The following is a 24,134-nucleotide window of genomic DNA, read 5'->3' on the forward strand; positions in this document are numbered from 1 at the left end:
TTTGCTCCAAAATTGATTAACAATATCGCATTTGGAATTTTTTATGAAATTGTCTTTTTATGAAAGCCATTTAAAAATGTTATATTGGTTATATTTTTGGTTTGCAATTATCTCTATTCTAAGTTTTTATTTTCACACGTCAGTATTTTGATATCTTATATCTTTTATCATTAATTGAAATAGAAGAAGACCTTTTTTGGTTATGTTATAGGTCATATTTTTTTGATTATAGTGAAGCTAGGCCGACTAGATAGATAAATAAAAATAGGAATAAAAGATTTTCATTTGTAGAAAATTAATAACTGAAAATCGCCAAAATGGATAATTTAGAAACCAATATTATGGATAAGTCAATGAGATCAGTCTTCGGTGAGAATGAAATTTTAAAATGATTTTTATAAGTTTATAATTCTTTTTTGTAGTTGGGAATATTCCATATGAAGCAACCGAGGAAAAATTAAAAGATATATTTGGCGAAGTTGGACAAGTACTATCTTTTAAGTAAGTTTTGTGTTTATTAATTTCTGTTTAATGAACCCATAGTATTTTATAAATGTGCCACACTGTCTTTAATGTTGTAAAAAAACTAGAGAATATAAATACCATATTTGCTTTGTTATATATTAAATTATCTTTATAAAATCGGTAAATGTATGTAAAAACAAAATTAATTGGGGAATGAATTGGCTGAAACAATACAATTGTATCTTTATAACCTACTGATCCAATCAATGAAGTGAGCAAACTAGTGAACCTTCTTTGAAATTCAGAAGTTTATATTAAAAAAAATTATGGCTACATAATTTTGGGATGTTGAAACAGAATTTATAAGTAAATAGAACAATAGAAACATTGTATAAGGATAATAGCAGCAACAAGTATATTTGTTGTTAATAGAGAATTGTGAGCAGATAAAATAACATTTTGAAGATGAAAAATGAAGTTATGTTTTTCAACTCTTATATTAGTAAGAAAGTGTTTAATTGATCTGTATTTTAAGTACTTAATAATAATTCTTTTCTTTACACTAATTATTCTTTTATAAGTACATTAAATTACCAAAACTGCCTCATAATATTTTATTATGCAACAATTTTCGAAAAATTGATGCTGGTGACACTTAAAGTGGCAAAATTTCAAATATTTTAAATTAAAATTTAAATATGATTAAGAAAGAAACAATTTCCTGTAGTATTTTTATAATTTTTGTAGAACTATTAAAAAAGAAGTACACATTATTGATTAATTTATTTTTAAATAGGCTTGTGTTTGATCGTGAAACTGGAAAGCCCAAAGGATATGGTTTCTGTGAATACAGAGATCAAGAAACCGCCTTGAGTGCAATGAGAAATTTGAATGGTTATGAAATAGGTGGAAGAAATTTAAGAGTGGACAATGCTTGTACTGAAAAATCTAGAATGGAAATGCAAAATCTTCTTAACCAACCTATAGTAGAAAATCCCTATGGAGAGGCAGTTCAAGCTGAAAAGGCTCCTGAGGCTATAAGTAAGGCAGTTGCATCTTTACCTCCTGAACAAATGTTTGAATTAATGAAGCAAATGAAGACAACCATTCAGGTAAAAATTTTATTGATAAAAGATAATATCTTTCAGAAACATATCCAAAATGCTCAAAACTAAGATCTGTACAAAAATTTAGAACATGTAGGGAAGTACTGTAATAGTAAGTTAGTTTCTTTTACATATTTGTTTGCTGATAAATAAAAAATTTAAAACATAAACCCACTAAAACTGTTAAACAGATTCGTAACCTTTTTCTTGCAAATGGAGTATTGGTGATGTAGCAAAATGTATCGAAAGTATCAAATGTAGCATCACATTAAATGATTTGAACATTGTAATATCATTTTAACATTGTCTTGATGATACTATAGAAATATATTGTTAATAGGTGTATAATAAAGTTATTTTCTGTATTTTAGAATAATCCAACAGAAGCAAGACAGATGCTTTTGCAGAATCCACAGCTTGCCTATGCTCTTTTACAAGCTCAAGTTGTAATGAAAATTATTGACGCAGCTACTGCAGTTGTAAGTATTGTCTGTGAATGTATTATAAAGTGATTTAAAATAAAATTATATATTTTAGAGTTTACTTCATCCTGTAAACCAAGTGCCAGCAACACTGATGCCTGGAGACAAAAATGTTCCTGTTCAAGTACCAATTAGTAATCAGTACAGGGAGCCTCCAGCACCTGTCCAACCACCAAGACAGGAATTTCAGCCTGTTCCTGCTCCTGTTATACATCCATCCCAGAATCAAGTATTTGCAGGTAAGTTAATATAAGTTTTTATATATCAACTGCTAAATGTTGAAAACTCATAAGTCAAAATTTCGAAAAAAAACTTTCATACTTAGTACATATTTTTTCTTTCTTAGTATATAGTTAATTATAAATTGAAAAAAAAACATTCCAAAACATAGTTTTTATGAATCTGGGGTTTTGCCAGAACATTTATTTTCAACCCAAATCCTCATAAATCTAAAAATGGCCAATTTTTTACTTATGAGGTTTTAACATGTATTTTGTCAAGGTATTCCAGTGGAAAAAGCTAATAAAAAGTTTGCAGGGATTCACAATTTTAGTGTAATTTTTTAGAATGGGTTGGCATGTGGCTGAACAAAATTTTGTTGTTGTGCTACTGAAATTAATATTTTTAGATTTTCACCAATAGCAAACTGAGTAGGTTCAATATTTTTAGGTACAAATTTCTATCTCTGGATAGCTGTACACAATTTGATGTAACATTGGAAAAAGTACTGCCACATTTATTTTATGAAAGCATTTATAATTTTTTTCAAAAGCTAGAACAAACAATTCTTTAATATTTCCTTTCTAAAATTCAATTTCAAATATAAATTTAAAGAATCCTAAACTAACTATGTCTATGTCCTAAACTAACTAATATATAAATAACTATACCACAAAAATTAATACATTGAAAACAAAAATATGGAACTTACAAATCATTAAAGGCCCTCATCACTGAATTCCATCAGGAATTTACACCCTCATGATTGAATCCATTGGCTAGTCAGGAGTGACAGCCGCTGGACTAATTATACTGAATTATAATGGTGATTAAGAGATACCTGCCAATCTAAGAAAACTCCCAAGACCTTCGTCATATTTACTCTTTTTAGTGATGGCAATCAAAGACTATTGGATAATATTGGATAAATACAGTAAACATTTACCTATATTCAAACTCATTCCATTAGCTATTGACCATTTCGAAAGAGCAGCTATATCTTTATTCAAATTAATACATTCATTAACGCTGTTTACCCTTGCATATAACTTAAGATCATTTGCAAATAATAAAAATTTGGAAAACTAAAAATCCAAGCCTAGATAAGTGGTTCTTAATTTTAAAACTATCTGACTTCTGTTATCAAGATAACTTGATAACCATAAGGTAAGCCATATTGGAAAGTTTATTCTATCTAATTTCCTGATAATAACAGCATGATTTATCCTATCAAAGGCTTTATTTCAATCAGTATGAATAGCATTCATTTGACTGCCACTCTCTACTGAATTAATTATATCATTTTGGAATAACAAGTGATTAGTTACTGTGGACCTACCAGTTTCAAAACCATGCTGCCCATGAATGATAATATTCTTACATTCCCGAAAAAGAAATTTTGTCACAAGTAGTACAAACAACTTGGGAATCATATGTGCTGATAGGCAGAGCTGAAAGTATCTTTAGTAAAAAGATAAAAAAAGTATCTAAGATACTAAAAGTATCTTAGATACTTTTATTTAAGATACTTTTTGGTTCATTTAAAAGTTACTTTTACTTTAGATACTTCTTAAAAGTATCTAGTATCTTTTATCTTTAAAAGTATCTTTAGATACTTCTTAAAAGTATCTAGTATCTTTTATCTTTAAAAGTATCTTTAGATACTAAAAGTATCTTAGATACAAAAAAGTATCTTAGATACTTACTCAGGACCTGAGAAATAGATACTTTTCATGATCCGACAAGCTTCGACCTGTCGCGCCGGCCGTAGCGGGAGAGACGATGTGTATTGCTCTTTGCATCCGGCCCGCAGCATTATCCGTTTATGTCGTTGGGTGTGACTCGTTGGAATTCCATGTTCGATGCTCTGAACCAGATTCTTAAGTCTAAAGAAAAACTGGAATCTCTATACGAAAAATTAAATTTTGCAAAACAAGTTCGGCTCAGAGATACTGATCTAAATTATTTAGCAGAATTATGCCAAATACTAAAACCGTTTGTTTTGGCACTTGACATTCTTCAAGGCGAACAAAATATGTACTACGGTTTCCTTCTACCATCAATTGTAAGCTTGTTTGTTAAAATTGAAAAGCTTAAAACCGATAAGTTTAAATATGTGGAACCTATTTTGAACGCTCTGACAGTATCTTTAAACTCCAGATTTGAAAAACTTCTTAAGTTGACTAACCAATCTGCAATAATTGCTGCAGTTACTAATCCTTTATTTAAAACATGTTGGCTTACTGCATTTTGAGGAATCAGGAATATCGAAAATGACCTTAGTGAAATTAAGGATTTGGTAATTACAGAAGCTATAAAAATTATGAAGGAAAATGAGGAACAATTAAAACAATTTGATGTAAGTACAAATAACATTACTACTGTAATGAAAATTACCAAAATGCAAAACGACTTCTTTGAATTTGATATTAACTCCGAATACTCCGATCTTCAAACGCAAAACGAAAACACTGGCTATACTGATTTAGATTATAAACAACAAGCTGAGCTGCAACTATTACAATATTTGGCCGATTCTGAAACCAACATACAAATGTTAAAAAAATATAATATTATAGAACAATTATTTAAAAAGTTCAATACGCCATTACCTTCTTCTGTAGCTGTTGAAAGAATGTTTTCTTTTGCAACTTTTATTAATTCACCCCGACGTCGTGCCTTGTCTGATCATACTTTTGAAAATTTAGTTTTACTAAAAGCTAGTGGTTATACTAACTAGTTATTAGCTACCAAAATGTTACTATTTTTTTATCCTATCCTATTGTGTTTAAAAATTTAATTATGTTGAATGTTCTGTTTTTAATGCATAATGCATCTTATGCTGTTTTTAACACACGAATTTATGTTTATTTTATATTGTTTTGAAAATTTAATGTTGGATTTTTGTTTTCAATACATAGTTATTAGTTTGTAATAACTTAACGTCTTTTATTTCTTATCTACCCCAAAGCCCAAAGTATACCATTTCAAAGTACCTGCTGGCTTAAACTAAAATTGTATGATAATTTAAAGGGTTAAAATGATGTTTTTAAAACAAAAGTATCGACAATCTACTGTAGATTAGTAGAGTACCGAGTACCTTTATATTATACCCTAAAAGTATCTTAGTTACTACAAAAGTATCTAAGTATCTTAGATACTAGAAAAGCATCTAAGTATCTTTGATACATAAAAGTATCTTACATACTTAAAAGTATCTTAGATACTTAAAAGTATCTTAGATACTCAAAAGTATCTTAGATACTTGAAAGTATCTAAGATATTTTAACTCTAAATACTTTTCCGGTATTTTGTATCTTTAGATACTTTCACAAAAAAGTATCTTAGATACTTAGTATCTTAAGATACTTTTTGCCTCAAGTATCTTAAAAGTATCTAGATACTTTTAAAAAGTATCTTTTACAGCTCTGCTGATAGGACAGTAATTTTTAACATTAGACTTATTATGGCTTTTATTAGGGCCATAGCTTAAGTTATCCTTTAGGCTTTAAATACTTGAGAATACCTGGGAACATTAATGTCTTCATTAGTGCAAACAGAAGAAAAAGAGATGCAAAAAGGTTAGCTATTTCAGATGCAGTATCACAGCATTAATCATCTTAAAGAATACCATAGTCTTCTAAGTGAGTTAACGAAATTCCATTTCCAATTATTTGTCATCATAATGAATATTTTGGTCCAAACAAGCAACATAAGCTTTATAACACTCTAATCAATTGAGTCCGTAAATTAGAAAAAAACAGTGTAGTCATTTTGGGAGTGAGAATTTGCGATCCAATTATATGATCTTTATTTTTCCAATATATATATATATATATATATATATATATATATATATATATATATATATATATATATATATATATATATATAAAGCGGGGTTCCTACAGCCTCTGCCGCTTCTCGCATTTTGACCGCCATTGTTTTCTGTCCATCTTTTTTGAATACACCACACACTCTCCTTAGAAAATCTATTTCTACTACTTCTATTCTTTTTCTATCTTTTTTCATGATCTGCCAAACTTTCGCCCCATAAGTCCTACCTCTTTTGGTAGTGCCTTCTTTAGATATTATAAATCCGAGATATTTATATTCATTGCATGTTTTTGTGTTTTTCCTATTTCTAAATCTGGATCTTCTTCATCATCTTCTATTTTAAGATACTTTGTCTTTGACATATTCATATTAAGGCCCCATTTTTCATATTCTTTCTTTAGTTTTCTAAACATGTAGTCCATGTCTTCCTCATGATTCGCTACGACTACCTGATCATCTGTGAAAAATAAAGTTGTTAGACATTTACCACCGCCTATGTCTATTCCCATTCTGGATACTTGTTTTCTCTACTGCTCTAGCGATGATTGAATATATCTTTTAAATAAGGTCGGAGATAGAGAACATCCTTGGTTAAGCTCCTTTGTTATTGGAAATGATTCAGATATAAAGTTTCCTTCTTTAACGATACTTCTTGCATTTTTGAATATGTTTGCGATAGCATCCACATACTCTCTACTGAGACCTACTTTCGTCAATGTTTGAAACAGTTTTCTCAAAGGTACCGTATCGTAAGCCTTCTCTAAATCTACAAACAATAGGTGGGTAGATAGATTCCTTGCCTTCCGTTTTTCGATTACCTGCTGCAGAACGAATATACCATCAGTGCACGATCTCCCTGCACGAAATCCATTTTGTTCTTCTATGTCTTCGTATTCTGATTCTATTCTTTCTTTTATTATTCGACTTTACAAACTCCCTACTGAGCTGATAACAGTTATTCCCCTATAATTAGAGCATTTGCGTTTATCCCCTTTCTTGAATATTGAGCTGATGTCTCCAATATTCCAATCATCAGGGATATTTTGTCCTTTTAAGCATTGGTTAAATAGTTGAACGAAGATCTCATGTAATACTTTTGGTCCATACTTTACCAACTCAATTGGGATGTCTCCAGGGCCTGCTGCTTTACCGTTTTTCGATCTTTTGAGGGCATCGCTTAACTCTCTGGTTGTTATCTCAATTATTTGTGTATGTTCGGATATTTCTTCCATTTCGATCTTTTGGAATTTACATCTATCCTCTGTCAGTAAGACCTCATAATGGTGTTTCTACTGTTTCAGATCTATTAACTTTAAGTTAGATTTTTGCTTTCCTTCCCTCCGGAGAGACTTTATCACCTTCCACACTTTCCCAACTCTTGTTCCACCCATATACCTATCCACCTCTGCACATCTTCGATCCCACATCTCATTTTTACTTTTCATTACTTCTCTTTTTTTCAATATAGAATAAATTTGTATAGATACTTAATATGCGATAAGATTTTTTTTATTGCAAATATAATTTTTCTAAATTATGTGATATTTAGGTCAAGATATAGATCTGAGATCCATTGGTGCTGTGCCAGATCTGAGATTAAGGCCCATGGGTGACCAGGATATGAGACAACTGCCACCTGCTATTCAAAATCCCTTACCACCTACTATTGGAGAAAGGTAAGAAATATAAAAATTGTAATCTTGCTATTATTTAAGAATTTTAAATATTTACAGTATTCTTAAACAAGGAGATATGAAGGGTGATAGGTATGTGTATCAAAAATACTAATGTTTTTTTAAGGCGACAAATACAATTCGTAAAAATTAACCATTAACGATTTTGTTACAAAGTAACAATTCAAATTGTATAGGTTTGTCTATAATATTTTTATTTTATTTGATGCTAGAGAGGATAACAATGATGAGATTATCATAATATAGTAGGCTTGCTAAATGTAAGATTAATATAGAAAATATAACGTTCTGTAAACTCAACCGAATGTTCATAACCAAAAGACAAATACACACAAAATAGAAATGTTTGGAAAGGTTTTCCTTCTGTACTTAGATAGTCTATTGCCTACATATCCTAAAAATTTTTTGAAAAATTCTATTATTTTCTCTAAGCTCAATTTTGATCCAAAAAATGTGAAAAAAAGCAGAGGGTTTTTGGACATTAAAATGAATGTTCGAGAGTTTTTGCAGATTTTTTTAAAGTAAAGGATTGTTCAAGAAAATTTTCGAAAAAAAAAACACATTTTTTGTGATAGGGGACCCATGGGGCCACCTAAGAAGCTAAAAATTTGGTTAAAGGGTTTTTTGAATATACACTTTCGAGTAACTAATCCCAAATAAGAATCGTTTTTCTTACTTTTGTTTTGTTTCCACAATTTTTTGCTTCCTATTAGTTTTTTTATAGTTCGTTTGGAGGCTTGTCTTACCTCATTGTTTTCTGTTAGAAGCATTAACATATACATTCTCTTTTTTTTTGGGTTTATTCTTCAAATTATTTGTATGGTCTTTTTTTAATTTTGACACTGTCAGGTAATGATATGATCCCATATCTGTATTTGTACACACTTGCGTGTTACATTTTGTTTGAATTACTCTTTTACTAAAAAGTGGTCTATCTGTTTTATTATTTTTCTATTAGATGATATTGAAAATTCTTTGTTTATTCTTGTGTCCGAAGAAAGTTCTCATAATCCTTAATTTTTGTTCTATTGCAAACTGACCAATCTTTTAAAATTTTTATTAGTTATTTTATGAAAGGCTGTATTTTCCTTTTATCGGTTCCTAAAGTTCTGTGAGCCCTCCTCCTCTATCTTTTCTCCTTCGTACGGATGTAGTGGCGTCATGTAATTTGTTGTAACTATTTCTGTCCAATTATCTCTCCCCTATGCGTGTTGTTTTGCTTCGGACAATGAGTAACCAGTCATGCCGTTTTTATTTGGTCCGACCATCGTACTGGAGATCTTCCTCTGGATCTTTTACCCGCTACGTTACCTTGCGAACTTACCGCGAACTATCATTCGCTCCATGCCTTCTCTTCTTCTAGTTATCATCATAATTGGTGCTACAGCCCTATAAAAGAACCTCGACCTTCCCAAGTCTATTACGCCAGTCAGTTCTATCCATTGCCAACTGTTGCCAGTTTGCTGCGCCTATTTGTCTACCATCCTCATCTACACCATCCCTCCATCTGAGTTTTGGTCTACCCCTATTTCTACTTCCCACAGGTTGTGACATAAGGATTCTTCTAGGAGGGTTGTTCTGCTGTGATCTTGCCAGATGTCCTGCCCATCTTATTCTTCCTATTTTTATAAAGGATACTACGTCTTTACCACCAAATATATGTTTATATCTGTGATATATCTCGTAGTTGTACCTCCTTCTCCAAACACCATTTTCACAGATGCCACCAAATATTCTTCTCAATCCTTCGTTCAAATATAAGCAGGAGATTTTCATCTGCCTTGGAAATGGTCCATGTCTCCGACCCATATGTCAACACTGGTTGTATAAGGGTTTTGTATATGGTTATTTTTGTTTTTTGGCTTAAGTTTCTGCTTCTCATATGTCTACTCAGTCCAAAATAGCATTTATTTGCTAGGATTATTCTTCGCTTGATTTCTTCCGTCATGACGTTCTCCTTGGTGATCAGGGAGCCTAAGTATGTGAATTTGTCCACCACTTCAAAGGTAGAATTATCAACCGTGAATTGGTGGCCGATGTTTCTGGCTTTATTGTTGGGTGTTGATGTCATTATCTTAGTTTTATTTTCATTTACTTGCAGGCCCATATTTTTTGAGGCGTTTGACAAGGTGGTATACATTTCTTCTAGCTTGCGTGTTGTGCGGGCAACTAGATCAACATCATCTGCATAGGCCAAAATTTGGGATGATTTATTAAAAATGTTTCCTCTGCTGTCTATTTGGGCATCCCTGACCGCCTTTTCCAAAGCTATGTTGAAAAGGAGACACGCCAGCGCATCTCCCTGTCGCAGCCCAACATGCGTTTTAAATGCCTGTGATTGTTCGCCCTGTATTTCGACTTTGCAAACAACTTTACGCATTGTAGCCTTAACCAATCTTATCAGTTTATCGGGGATGTGGAATTCATCCATGGCTTCATACAATTTATTTCTTAGGACACTATCATAGGCCGATTTAAAATCTACGAAAAGATGGTATGTGTCGATATTGAATTCATTGGTTTTTTCCAGTATTTGCCTTAGCACAAAGATCTGGTCTGTTGTTGATCGACCAGGCCTAAAACCACTTTGATATTCGCCAAGAAGCTCCTCTGAATATTCACTCAGGCGACCATATAAAATACTCGAAAATATTTTGTATGCTGTATTGAGGAGGGTTATTCCCCTATAGTTTCTACATTCTAATTCATCGCCCTTTTTGTGTAGCGGGCAAACGATCCCAATACACCACTCTTCTGGGATTTGTTCCTCATTCCAGGCTCTCAGTATGATTTTATATATATGATTAGTCAGAGTAGCACTTCCACATTTAATAAGTTCCGCGGGTATACCTAAGTAATTAAATTGCCTGACCACTTCGTAACCTGCCATGATTCTTATCTCTGTCTGGTTGTTTCTGATTCTATCGATGATCATCACTTTGGTTTTCTGCATATTTATTTTTAAACCATATTCCGTACTAGCCTATTCATAATTTGTTTCAGTTCTTCTGGTGATGACGCCAATATAACAGTGTCATCAGCATAAAGTAGGTTTTTGATTTTTCTTCCTCCTATCGTTGCTCCACCTTGCCATTCCTCAAAAACTTGACGCATAATATGTTCCCTATATATATATATATATATATATATATATATATATATATATATATATATATATATATATATATATATATATATATATATATATATATATATATATATATATATATATATATATATATATATATATATATATATATATATATATATATATATATATATATATATATATATATATATATATATATATATATATATATATATATATATATATATATATATATATATATATATATATATATATATATATATATATATATATATATATATATATATATATATATATATATATATATATATATATATATATATATATATATATATATATATATATATATTAAATAGATTAGTGGATATTATGCATCTCTGTCGAACTCCAGATTTTAATTTGAAGTTTTTCGAAACCACATTATTAACTCTTACATTAGCAGTATTATTTACATATAGTTTTTGTAATAAATAGATTAGATATTTTGGCGTTCCCATTTCTCTAAGTATATGCCACATTTTGTCCCATTTTACGGTATCGAAAGCCTTGGAATAGTCAACAAAGCATAAATATGTTTATATGTTCGTTCATAAATATGTATCGAGATTTTTCGATTTGGCGAATATTAAGAATATCGCACCCTCAGTGCAAGACTGCAGTAACTCAAAATTTTCTGAAAATGAAGTAATCATGGAATTCGATTGTAAACATGCATATTTATCCCCTGTAAAACTTTAGTAACTTTCAAATGCGTAACCGGCTAAATATTACAACAACAACAGTTTAACTATTTTGCGTTTTTGTACATAAGTTCCGTGCAAAACTGTTGTAATTCTGATGTAACAGAGTTACAACAGTTTTGCACGGAACATTGCAATGGTTTCGATAACAAACAATGAAACGCACGAAAAAAGTAAGATATTTGTTATTTTAATATCTATATATGTGGTGTTTAATTTTAATATACAGCGTGTATACGTAATCCATTAACGGCCGAGACAATAAACAAAGACTTACGAGACCAATCTATTCATGTAAGTTTTATGTCCTTTGTGTGACATTATTTTTTCCATAAAATTTGTGCGATGTCGTTTGACCATTTATTTATTAGATTGGATTAAAAACACATAAATTAAGCCTAATTATTTACAACCAAAAAGTATTTTTTCTTATGAAAGGAAAAATAGTTATCTTAAAACTTATTAATAATATATTATTAATACTGACAGGTTAAAAATATCTATTCTCAGAAAACTTGTTCTATAAAAACTAAATCCCAAATTGTATTAAATTTTCATGTAACCTTCCGGGGCGATTGTCTTTTCATATTGTCCCCCCGTAATTTCCAACTTTTACTAAGGTAGTGAATTTCAATCCTTTTGTTAATCACTGTACTCAAGGTAGCCTGATTTGCATATTTTTATTATAGTCCTTTGGTTTTGAATTTAAATAAAAATATTGAAAGTTTTACAAATAATTTTTCTACCTTGTTATGACATTGTCATTACAAAGCGAAGGAATTGTGGCTATCAGAAACATGTGCAGAGAGAGAAAGATTAAATTGCCGCTAGCGATAAGCCGTTTTATTAGGTACCTATTTATTCTAGGTAGCTATCCGATTTCTTGGAATCTATTAAATGTAAAGTTTAATACTTCTTTTAAATACTAACTCCTTTAATCTAAAAAAATCATCACGGACTACACATAATATACGAGAAGTGCTACTTAAACCTGCCTACAAAGAACAGCCAAAAATTCAAATAGCCAAAAAGAACGATTTGGTATACTACTTATGCCATTCGGGTATGATACCAGAAGCCCACCATAGTTTTTATAAAAATATTTTGACCCAAGATGATATACGAGAAGAGGACAACAACTAACAAAAAATTTGTTTACACTTTTTACAATTTTCTCTATGCAAAAGTGTTGTAACTTTAAAATTCTAATACTAAATGTGTAGTGATTAACAATTTTCTCGGTGCAAAAGTGTTGTAACTTTGAAATTCCTAATTTTTTTAGCATTAATATTATTTTATTTAAATTTCTATTTTTGGTTAATGCAATATAGACCGAAAAGCATGCAAAATGATAATTAAATGTTAATTTTTCTTAAAACTTGTGTGTTATTTCACCGATATTAGCACGAAAATAAACAAAATCTCCTTTTCCTCGAAACTTACTTATTCTGACTTACTGCAGTCTTGCACTGAGGGTGCGATATGTTCTCTTGTTCCTCTACCTTTGATGATGGTCAGAAGTACTTTGCTCCCGTGTGATATTAAAGCTAATGTACGGTAATTACTGCATTCTGTCTGTAAACCCTTTTTACATATGGGAATAAACGTGAGTTCACCCAGTCATTTGGCCACTTTCCGGTATTCCAGATCTCATTGCAAATTCTAAGCATTACTTCCGTCCCTAATTCTTCCATTTCTTTGAATGTTTCAGCTGTTATTCTGTGAGCACCACCCTCTAAAACTATTGTTACATTGAACTTTGGAGTATTTACAAATATATTCTTCAGCGTTGTATAAAATTCGTCCCCTTCCCCCTTCCTTTTCTTCAGTAGGCACATAAACATTCATTAAGATTATTTCTATATATCTTCCCTTTATTCTTAAATAATATGCATTACTAGAAGACGTTTTCAAAACTACAAATTGGTCAACGTACGGTATCAACGTTAATGGCAACCAGTTAAATCACCTCAGATTCGCTGACGATATTGTTATTATAGCTAGCAAATGCGAGGAATTACAAATTATGATGAAGGAAACTCGTAGACAGCTCCCAATACTTCGGCCTTAAAATGAATATGACAAAACCAATGACCAACACAGACGATCCCAGACGTATGACTATAGATGTCAGTGAGATAGAACAAGTCCAGGAATACATCTATTTAGGCCAAATTCTGAAGCTTAACAAAGAAAACCAAAGTGCGGAAATCACTAGAAGAGCAAGACTGCCATGGGTAGGATTTGGAAAACTCAGTTGGATACTAAATAACCGCAAAATACCCCAATACTTGAGGAGCAAAGTGTTCAACCAATGCATCCTTCCTATCATGACATATGGATGTCAAACCTGCATCCTAACACAAGGCAAATATGAATAAACTAGCCACAATAGAAGGGGCATTGGAAAGAGCAATGTTAGGTGTACGACTGTCAGATAAAAAGAGGAACGACTGGTAAGATCAAAACTAAAGTTATTGCCAAACTCCAATGGAGCTTCGCAGGTCATACTTCTAGACAAAAATACCAACGTTGCAACGCCACAATACAACAATGGAGATCTTACAAAGGTAGACGACCAAAAGGAAGACCACAGATGAGATGGGTTGACGACATCACAAGAATAGCCGGAACAAATTGGAAGTACGTTGCTCAGGATTAAGATCGAATGTCCAAATAGACGAGAGAATGCTAAGAAGAAGAAGAATTACTAGCAATCGCTTTAACACTTTAACTTTTCCATCTTCTGTTTATCATAAAAACCTCTCCAATGATTGAGTTTATACAAACCGTATTCATTAGTCTATATTATCTCCAATTTCCATTTGTATTTCTTTTTCAGTCTTGTATAGTTTGAAATTTTTATTACTAACGTTTCATCTGTTTTTATTTATGCCTTTCGTAACGTCTGCCAGAGTCACAAACGTTTCGTTATTTATCAATAATTTCATACTACCAATAAGCCCGAAAACCAATGTAAACCTACATTATTTTTAAATTATAGTGTTAATCAACTATCTTTTTCAGAATAAAGCAAGAATTATACAAAAATTATTTGAGAAGTCGATATTTTTAGATCGGATTTTAAAATGAATTTTTGTTTCAATAAAAATTACAGTTTTAATCCAAGTAAACATTAGAGTTACACAGCTATAGACAAACGTGTACATATTTTGTAGATTTGTTTTTTTTTTTCAATAGTTTTTTTTTTTCAATAGTGGCTTCATAATAACCAAACGTTAATTTGCTGTATTTGTTAACCTTAAATTTTTTATAAATATTTAATAAAGAATTTCAGTAATTAAATTTGTTATCGATATATGTATACTGGCTCAAAGTATTTAACTACAAGCATAAATAACTTTTAAGCTAATGCATACATATATACACGCATACATTCTCGGCGCTTCGACCTGTGGTGAGTTTTGACCTCTTCCTCAATTGGCCTCCAGTCTCTACTTCTCTTTTTAGTATCTCTACACCGTCTGATCTGCATCGATTTCAAATCCTCCTCAACGCTCTGAAACCATTGGGCCCTTGCTCTACCTCTCCTTCCATTATATCGTTCAAACTCTTCCTCTCGGGGCATTCTTTTCATGGGAGTATGCCATGCCAGGCTTTTTGACTTTACAAACCTAACTATGTGATCTTCTCATCAACTCTTGAAATTCGATATTACTTATAATATTTCACGAAAAGTGCATGTTATATATGAATTTCATACAATGATCCTATTTGGCCTCGATCCTTTTACTGCTACATGAAGAATCCTGTTAAAAATGTTTATATATGTTTACTTCTTATTACGAGATCAAACGCCATGTGAAAATCTATAAACAGCATATGCAAGTCTACATCATACTCTAACCATGTTTTTATTGCTTGATGCGTGAAAGAGACCTGATCTACAGTACCTCTGCCATGAGGATATTCACACTGATACTCTTTTTTTTTACCAAAAGTTTTTATAACAAAAAAGTTTAAACCCAGTGAAACTGTTTGTAATGATAAAGAAGAAAATACCTTAACTGATTATGAATGCAGGTGGAAAGTATATTCTCATGAGCTACTAAATCATGCGAATGCAGAAAAGGTGGCAAATGCACCTGCAGTTCTACCAGCTGAGAGAGAACTTCATGGTCCTTGTGAAGATGAAATTATTAGTATAACTTCTTTAAAACATAATAAGGCAGCTGGTACTGATACAATAACAGGTGAGTTGTTAAAAAACGCAGGACCAGCACTATGGTATGATGAAACGATCCCCGAAGAATGGAAAGCCCATTCACAAGAAAGGTAATAAGCAAGAATACTCTAAATATAGAGAAATTATGTTATTAAACATAACGTACAAAGTGTTTTCTTCTATACTATATAACAAACTGACGCCCTTAGCGGGAGAGATCATTGCTGACCACCAGTACGGATTTCGGCCAAACCGATCTACTAGTAATCATATACATATGCTAAGACAAGTGTTAGAAAAGAGCCACGAATACAACATCAACATAAACAGATTATTTATTGATTTCAAACCAGCCTTTGACATTATAAGCAGGAAAAAACTATAGAAACCCTTGTGCTTATGGGTATACCCAAAAAACTAGTCAGATAGGTACAGATTACTCTCACTGATACTAAAGTAACGTGGTAATACAAAATATGAAGACTGACATGAGCTCATAACGGTGTAAGACAAGGAGACGTCCTCTCAAAGCCATTGTTTAACCGCTTGCAGCAAAACGTTGAACCTTATACCTAACATATAATTCTCTTCGCTATCTCGTAGCTATTAAATGTGGAAATAAAGCCTACAATCCATTTAAGACGACAAAAGGACTTCTACAAGGCTGTGCTACGTCCCCTACTCTGTTTAAAATATTCTTGGAAAAGACACTCAAACCATGGAGGAGAAAGTGCGAAGGAATGGGCATACCAGTAAGAGACGAATACCTATACACCTTAAGTTTTGCCGACGATCAAGTAGTCATCGCACAAGATGAAGAAGATCTCAGCTTTATGCTCAGAAAACTAGAAGAAGAATATAAAAACAACGGAATGGAAATAAACTTAGAGAAAACTGAATACCTAACAACAGAAAACAAGGATATGAGAAACCTAGAGATAGACGAGGGAAGACAAATAAATGGAACAGATAAATTCAAGTATTTAGGAACCATAATATCGAACCAGGGAACAACAGAAGAAGATATAGACAACAGACTGAGACAAACAAGAAACTGTATAAGACAACTAAACTCAGTGTTGTGGGATAAGAACATTACGATAAAGACAAAAAAGAGAATATATAATACCCTGACAAGAAGTATCCTGACATATGGGTCCGAAAACTGGACAATAAACAAGAGAAATAGAGGTAGAATAAGAGCAGTAGAACTGGAGTTCCTGAGGAGAAGCTGTAGACTTACAAAAAGAGACAGAATTGAAAACGCAGAGATTAAGCGGAGAATGGGAGTGCAATCAGACATAATCGACTATATAGAGGAGAAGAGACTATCCTGGTACGGCCACGTCAGAAGAGCGGACAGAGGACGCTGGATAAAAAAAATCACAGAATGGAGCCCGATTGGAAGAAGAAAGAGAGGAAGACCCCGAAGGTCATTCAGAGATGAAATCGACGAGGCTATGGAGAAAAGAACCCTGCGAGATGGAGACTGGAATGACAGGGAAAATTGGAGAAAACGGTTGAGTGAAGGAAGACAGTGAAAACTGTGGAAATCCTTAGTAGTAGTATAATTCTCTTCGAATTTTGACTTTCTGGGACGATATACTTGCCCACTTACATTTCTAAAACACCTACTACTATATTATTCCTTTAAGCTCTACTCTGAAATTCATTCTGGTATTATCAAAGCGAAGGGAATCGCTTATTGCAAATATTTTTGATAACAATGTGATTTATGATCTACATACATAGATGACATATTTTTATTTGGAACTTTAGAGCAACAGGTTAATAAATAACTTGTTATTTATTGAGCAACAGGTTAATAAATAACTTGTTATTTATTGCTCCGCTTTCGCTGTTTAAATAAAAGGGTACTTTCTGATATCATAACTGTAATTAATAAACTAATGTATATTTTATATCGTTTAGCTTTGTTCGAGATCCTAGAGGTTCACAGGCGTTCGGAGGAGATCCAAGACAAGCACGCATAGATCCACGCCAGAAGACTATAGGTAAATATATTACTGCTACAATATTTGAACTATACTAAGAACTCTCGAATTATTTCAGTGCCTCCTCCAGCTCCACTACCTATACCACCTCTAAATGCAAGACCCGTAATGCCTCCTCAGCCTCAAGTTCCTGTGACGAGACCAGCACTTACGCCTCAACCGGTCCCAACTCCTACTCCTGCAACGGCCAGTCCAAATGTTGCAAATGCTGGGGCTTCGGATCAAGAAAAGGTAAAACTAAAATATTAAAATATTCGAATGTTCTTATCTTTAATTTATTTACAGTTTTTAACACTTATTTTATTTAGTCTTTATTTTATAGTTATTTTAACACTATTTTTTAATTTATTTACACTAACACTAAAACGCAACTACTTAATTTATGATACAATTTATTTATTGGCGATATGACATTTCAGAGTATCTACAATCAATTAACAATTTCTCTATATGAGTATATATATATATATATATATATATATATATATATATATATATATATATATATATATATATTTCAAATTATTTTCGACCGTACTGTCTTAAATATTGATTTATACTATCGGCAATCGGTCTGTAGGAAATAAAACTCTATTTGTTTTATGTCTCACTATTTCGTCACGATTTTGTGACTTCTTCAGGAGAAAACTGTAAATTTATTAGAATAATTATTCCATGTGTATTCTATTCTCTAAAGTGAATATTTTAATACTTATAACTAGAAGCGTAAAAATTTAAATTTTGTTAACATATCTAAATGACACTTGATTTTAATTTATTTAGGAGTTATGGTAACCGCAATACATTATATTTTATAGAGTAAATTCTTATATAGGACAATTTTTAGTGAAAGTAAATTATTATGGCAGTATTATCGATATTATTAGCAAGGCTAAGATGGGCAGGACATCTGGCAAGATCACAGCAGAACAACTCTCCTAGAAGAATCCTTATGTCACAACCTTGGGAAGTAGACGTAGGGGTAGGCCAAAACTCAGATGGAGGGATGGTGTAGATGAGTATGGTAGAAAAATAGGCGCAGCAAACTGTCAATAGTTGGCAATGGATAGAACTGACTGGCTTAATAGACTTGGGAAGGTCGAGGCTCTTTTATAGGACTGTAGCACCAATGATGATGATGATGATTATCGAAGGTGGAAAGATGCAATTAATAGTAGAGGAATGAGAAAGAATCAGAAACATGTTAAATTGATCTATAAAATGTAATTGATGGTACGTAGTCAGTTAGAGGTTGTCTCAAGTCCGCGAAGAAGGCTCTAACGGCATCCTTTAACCCATTGATGGTTTGTGGTGCCCGTTTAAAAGCGGCAGTTTTAGCCATACCCCAAATGTATGCGTCTGGAGAATATGCAGGATAGGGAAGTCAGTAAATCGTGAAATGAATATGTTTGGAAAATGTCCCTGAAGAAATTGACGAACTACGGCAGCAGTATGGCAAGTTGCCCCATCCTGCTGGAAAAATTGGTCTCGAAATGCCAAATTACGTGCACGACAAAATTGACGTAGATCATGGATAAAGCGTGTTAAAATTTGTATGTATCTCTGTTGATTAAGTGTGACTTGCCTATCATTTTCTTCGATAAAGTATGGACCAATGATTCCGTGTCCCAAAACTGCACACCAGACACTCACTTTTGCGCTATGTAAAGGAACTTCTTGAACTTCATCTGGTCTGGCAAAGCCCAGAAATCGATTTGTACGACGATTTACATGGACTGACAAATGAAAATGTACTTCGTCTGAAAACCGTACATTTTTCAAAAATTCATAATTTTCATACTGTAATACAAAAATTCTGGCACAATATTCCACTCTACTGTGATAATCCCTGGGATGTAATTGTTGATGTACCTGAATCACATACGAAAACACACCCAGCTCCTTCAGGATTCTTTGCCAGGAAGTTCGTTTTAGGCCAAGATGCAACGCTGTTCTTGTCTGGCTGGCTTTCGAATTTTTCAAGATTCGCTAGTCGTCTAGTCAGGTAGATTTACCGTTAGGATTGGGGATCACTAGCGCAACAGTATACAGCAAACACAATTACGGCGAGGTATATGAAAGAACTATTGTTACTCCTCTGTGGTTCCAATTGACCGTCTTAAAGGCATACTCTAATGCTGTTATGAATAATTTCGGTGATAATGTATCTCCTTGCCTTATCCCACGTTTTATTTTTATTGATCAGGTTTTTAGAGGAGTAACAATAGACGGCGAAAAACTTAACCATATATAAGATAAGATAATTTAGGAGAAGCAACAGATATGTTAAATGAATTGAACTTTGCATGTTCGAAGGTGGGCCTCAGAATGAATTTGACCAAAACTAAGTTTATGACAACTATTCAAATCAAAGTGGTAGAACTGGTGGAGAAATAGACGTATTTGGGTCACAAAATAAGAATCAGCAGGGATAACCAAACATACGAAATCCAAAGACGAATTACTTTAGCGTGGGCAGCCTTTGGAAAACTGCGAGACACACTTAGGGAGAACATACCAATTAGCCTCAAAAGAAAAGTATTTGGCCAATGCGGTATTTGACCGGTCATGTCCTATGGGGCGGAAACTATGACTCTAACCAAGACTATGGCTTCGAAATTGAGAGTGGCACAGAGACGAATGGAACAGTCTATGCTGGAAGTGACGTTGCGGGACCGAATAAGAAACGAAGATCTGCGAAGAAGGACGAGTATTGCTGATATTGTGGAATGCATGATTCACGATGGACGAGCAAAATTACACAAAGAACGAAGGAGTTTAACGGAGGCCTATGTTCAGCAGTGGACGTGATAAATGAAGGCATGATGATGATATGAAAGAACGTTTTCAGCATCGAGTTACCGGATTCTTCCGTTCAGCGAACTGATCAGAAAAGATCGTTTCGTTGATATATCGAGGCGTCGATATATATCGATATATATATATATATATATATATATATATATATATATATATATATATATATATATATATATATATATATATATATATAATACAGGGTGAGTCATGAGGAACGTTACATACTTCTACCATATGTAGAGTCCCTCAGGGAGCATATCATGTGGCCACTAAAAAATGTCAACTCCTCTTCTTTATTAATTAACAGGGTGATTTGTGTAATTGACCATTTATTTCATTTTACTGTAGTGTTTATACGGCTCATTTAATTTTTTTAATTTTTGCATGATACAGTACACTACTATCAAGCATTCGACTGGTATTAGCTAAACTAAAAAATTCCAGGACTGGCTTTGGAAAAATTAATTTAGGGACTCGTATTAAATATTACACCCTGTATAATTTTTTTTAAATGCAATAAGTGATTTTCAAACTAAAATGTTGTCGCACTTTTATTAAATTTTTAGTGAACGATCAAATCTTACCAAAAATAGAACAACCATAATGAAGTATCGAATTATAAGGTATTAATTTAAACAAATGTTATAAATTTCAAATATTTTAGTTTATTCGTCTTCCGGGTTTGGACCGTGTCATTTGTGAGTGACCCAAAAGTGGGTTCATCTCAAACTCTTGGGTCACTCACAAATGACACGGTCCAAACCCGGAAGACGAATAAACTATAATTCTGACTCTGGCCGTGGAAGCCTACGATTTCATTCAAATATTTTAATTAAAATGAGTTCCTACAACATAATCTAATACGTAGAAAATTAACATCTTTACTGTCACTTTGTATTATCTCTACGATAGAATCAATTGTTTTTCAATTTTAAATTTTTACTTATAGATCGTATTGGGGCATTATTTTCGATAAATAATAAATTAAATTGATTAAAAAGTCAAACCTCTTGTATGTGTTAGTTTTTGTTGATTGTAAATGATTAAAATTTTATGTCAAATAATAATACATTGCATCAACTGTACTAAATAAAAATAAATCTAAAAAAGTTTAAAATGAAGGTTGGCGTTGACCGTTTGACGTTTCTTGATATTTTATACCCATTGTCATTATTGTCATTATCAATTGTTATTTATGTGTACAAGAATACATATTTCTTCTGTCATATCTACGTTAAGTACATTGTGTTAGTTTTGGTAGAGCTTTTGTTACTTTCGTTCAAAATGCCACATCAGTTTTCGACCACAGAATATGCAGACATAATATTTGTTTATGGATTCTGTAATGGGAATGGTAGGGCTGCTAGTAGAGAATATCGCAGGAGATTTCCTAATCGTCGAACTCCCAGTCATCCAACATTTGGGTCAGTTTTTAATTATTTGCGAGAAAATGGCACTTTTCCTAGTGGAAAAACAGAGCGACATGTAGAGGAAGCGCAGAAAGATGACATTATGGACGCCGTTACTATGAACCCTACAATAAGCACTAGACAAGTAAGTCGAGAACTCAATGTTACTCAATCAAAAGTAAGTAGAGTCTTACAAAAAAATAATCTATACCCATATCACATTCAAATGGTTCAGCGACTACATGCTGGAGATGAGATCGATAGGTTGGAATTTTGTAGATGGATTAACAATAATCGACCAACGCTATACAGGACACTATTTACAGATGAAGCCCAATTTACCAGAGACGGGATAAATAATTCACGAAATTCACATGTGTGGGTAGAAGAAAATCCCCATGCTATTCGAGAACGTCGTTCTCAGTTAAGGTTTTCGGTTAACGTGTGGATTGGTGTCATAAATAACCAATTAGTAGGTCCTCACTTTTTTGATTGTCCTTTAACAGGGCAGGTCTATTTGAACTTTCTACAAAATATTTTGCCGAATTTGCTTGCCAACGCGAACGTTGCTATCCGAGGGATGTATTTTCAGCATGATGGGGCACCCCCACACTTTTTACTGGCAGTGAGACAATATCTCAATAATGTTTATGGCAACAGGTGGATAGGACGTGCAGATCCTATTTCGTGGCCTTCAAGATCCCCTGATTTCAATCCCGTTGATTACCATATTTGGGGACGATTGAAGCAGCTAGTTTACGCAGTGAATATTAATAACCGACAACAATTAATTGATAGAATTATACATTGTTATAATACTATTAGAAACGATCCCCAGAGTATCCGTAATTCAATACGTCAATTAACAATTCGGCAACAAAAATTTGTACAGGTTGCAGGGTTCCATTTCGAAAATCTATTTTGAATTATTTTTATTTTGTTACCATTATTGTATCTTTTCCAGTTCTAATTTATGGGTTTATCATAACTATGTACATATTTTTAGTTTTTTTTTAAATTGTTCTTCGTTATTGTTAGTAGTTACTGTTTTTTGTTGTGCAGTGACTCAGTTTATCATTTCAATTAAAATGTTTGAAATTTATAACATTTGTTTAAATTAATTACCTTATAATTTGATACTTCATTATGGTTGTTCTATTTTTGGTAAGATTTGATCGTTCACTAAAAATTTAATAAAAGTGCGACAACATTGTCGCATATGTCGTTTTCATTGGCTATTTATGTAGTTTGAAAATCACTTATTGCATTTTAAAAAAAATATATACAGGGTGTAATATTTAATACGAATCCCTAAATTAATTTTTCCAAAGCCAGTCCTGGAATTTTTTAGTTTAGCTAATACCAGTCGAATGCTTGATAGTAGTGTACTGTATCATGCAAAAATTTAAAAAATCAAATGAGCCGTATAAACACTACAGTAAAATGAAATAAATGGTCAATTACACAAATCACCCTGTTAATTAATAAAGAAGAGGAGTTGACATTTTTTAGTGGCCACATGATATGCTCCCTGAGGGACTCTACATATGGTAGAAGTATGTAAAGTTCCTCATGACTCACCCTGTATATATATAAGAGGCGTATCGGCAAAATGTTAGTTACTGCTAAGTATTCGTTAGTGTCTGACGTACTTACGCCCGTTCATTGCCCACAACTTGCCCGCAAGTTGTTTTCATTATTTATTAATTTTGACTAGAAATTATCTACAAGAAGAAATCATAATGTATCATTTTTAGTCCTAATTTTTATATATTTTTTTTCAGGCCGCGCTCATTATGCAAGTTTTGCAGCTGTCAGATGAACAGATCTCTATGCTTCCACCTGAACAGAGGAATAGTATTTTGGTATTAAAGGAGCAAATTGCTAAAAGTGCACACACCCGTTAATTTTTTTTGGTCCTTCACTTTATAAAAGTTTCCATAACTATTTTATATGTATGAAACAGACTATACATCTAAAAAAGATCTTAATTCATACCCGCATATATTATCTCTCACATATTTAAATCATGAATAAAGTTGTGTCCAATTA

At 32.5% G+C, this 24,134-nt stretch overlaps 1 protein-coding gene across 2 annotated transcripts; it reads left to right on the forward strand.

The window, feature by feature from the left end:
- Positions 1-211: 211 nt before the first annotated feature.
- On the forward strand, positions 212-24,134 carry CstF64 (cleavage stimulation factor subunit 2 CstF64). Of its 2 annotated transcripts, XM_072523816.1 has the most exons (10): positions 212-369; positions 423-501; positions 1,262-1,577; positions 1,943-2,050; positions 2,109-2,292; positions 7,659-7,785; positions 7,843-7,875; positions 17,771-17,853; positions 17,912-18,084; positions 23,867-24,134. In XM_072523816.1, the coding sequence occupies exons 1-10, from the start codon at positions 318-320 to the stop codon at positions 23,987-23,989; spliced, it is 1,278 nt and encodes a 425-aa protein (XP_072379917.1). In that variant the 5' UTR covers positions 212-317; the 3' UTR covers positions 23,990-24,134. The 2 variants fall into 2 exon arrangements, with proteins under 2 accessions (XP_072379917.1, XP_072379918.1); XM_072523817.1 differs by lacking the exon at positions 7,843-7,875.

Source organism: Diabrotica undecimpunctata, chromosome 2 (assembly GCF_040954645.1).
Source record: "Diabrotica undecimpunctata isolate CICGRU chromosome 2, icDiaUnde3, whole genome shotgun sequence".
Classification (NCBI taxonomy): Eukaryota; Metazoa; Arthropoda; class Insecta; order Coleoptera; family Chrysomelidae; genus Diabrotica; species Diabrotica undecimpunctata.

Excerpts from the sequence above, each read along its gene's own strand:
- CstF64 (XM_072523816.1), top strand. The coding sequence starts at position 318 with ATGGATAATTTAGAAACCAATATTATGGATAAGTCAATGAGATCAGTC. Across the intron at positions 7,876-17,770 it reads GGAGATATGAAGGGTGATAG|CTTTGTTCGAGATCCTAGAG; the intron begins GTATGTGTATCA and ends TATATCGTTTAG. Across the intron at positions 18,085-23,866 it reads GGGCTTCGGATCAAGAAAAG|GCCGCGCTCATTATGCAAGT; the intron begins GTAAAACTAAAA and ends ATTTTTTTTCAG.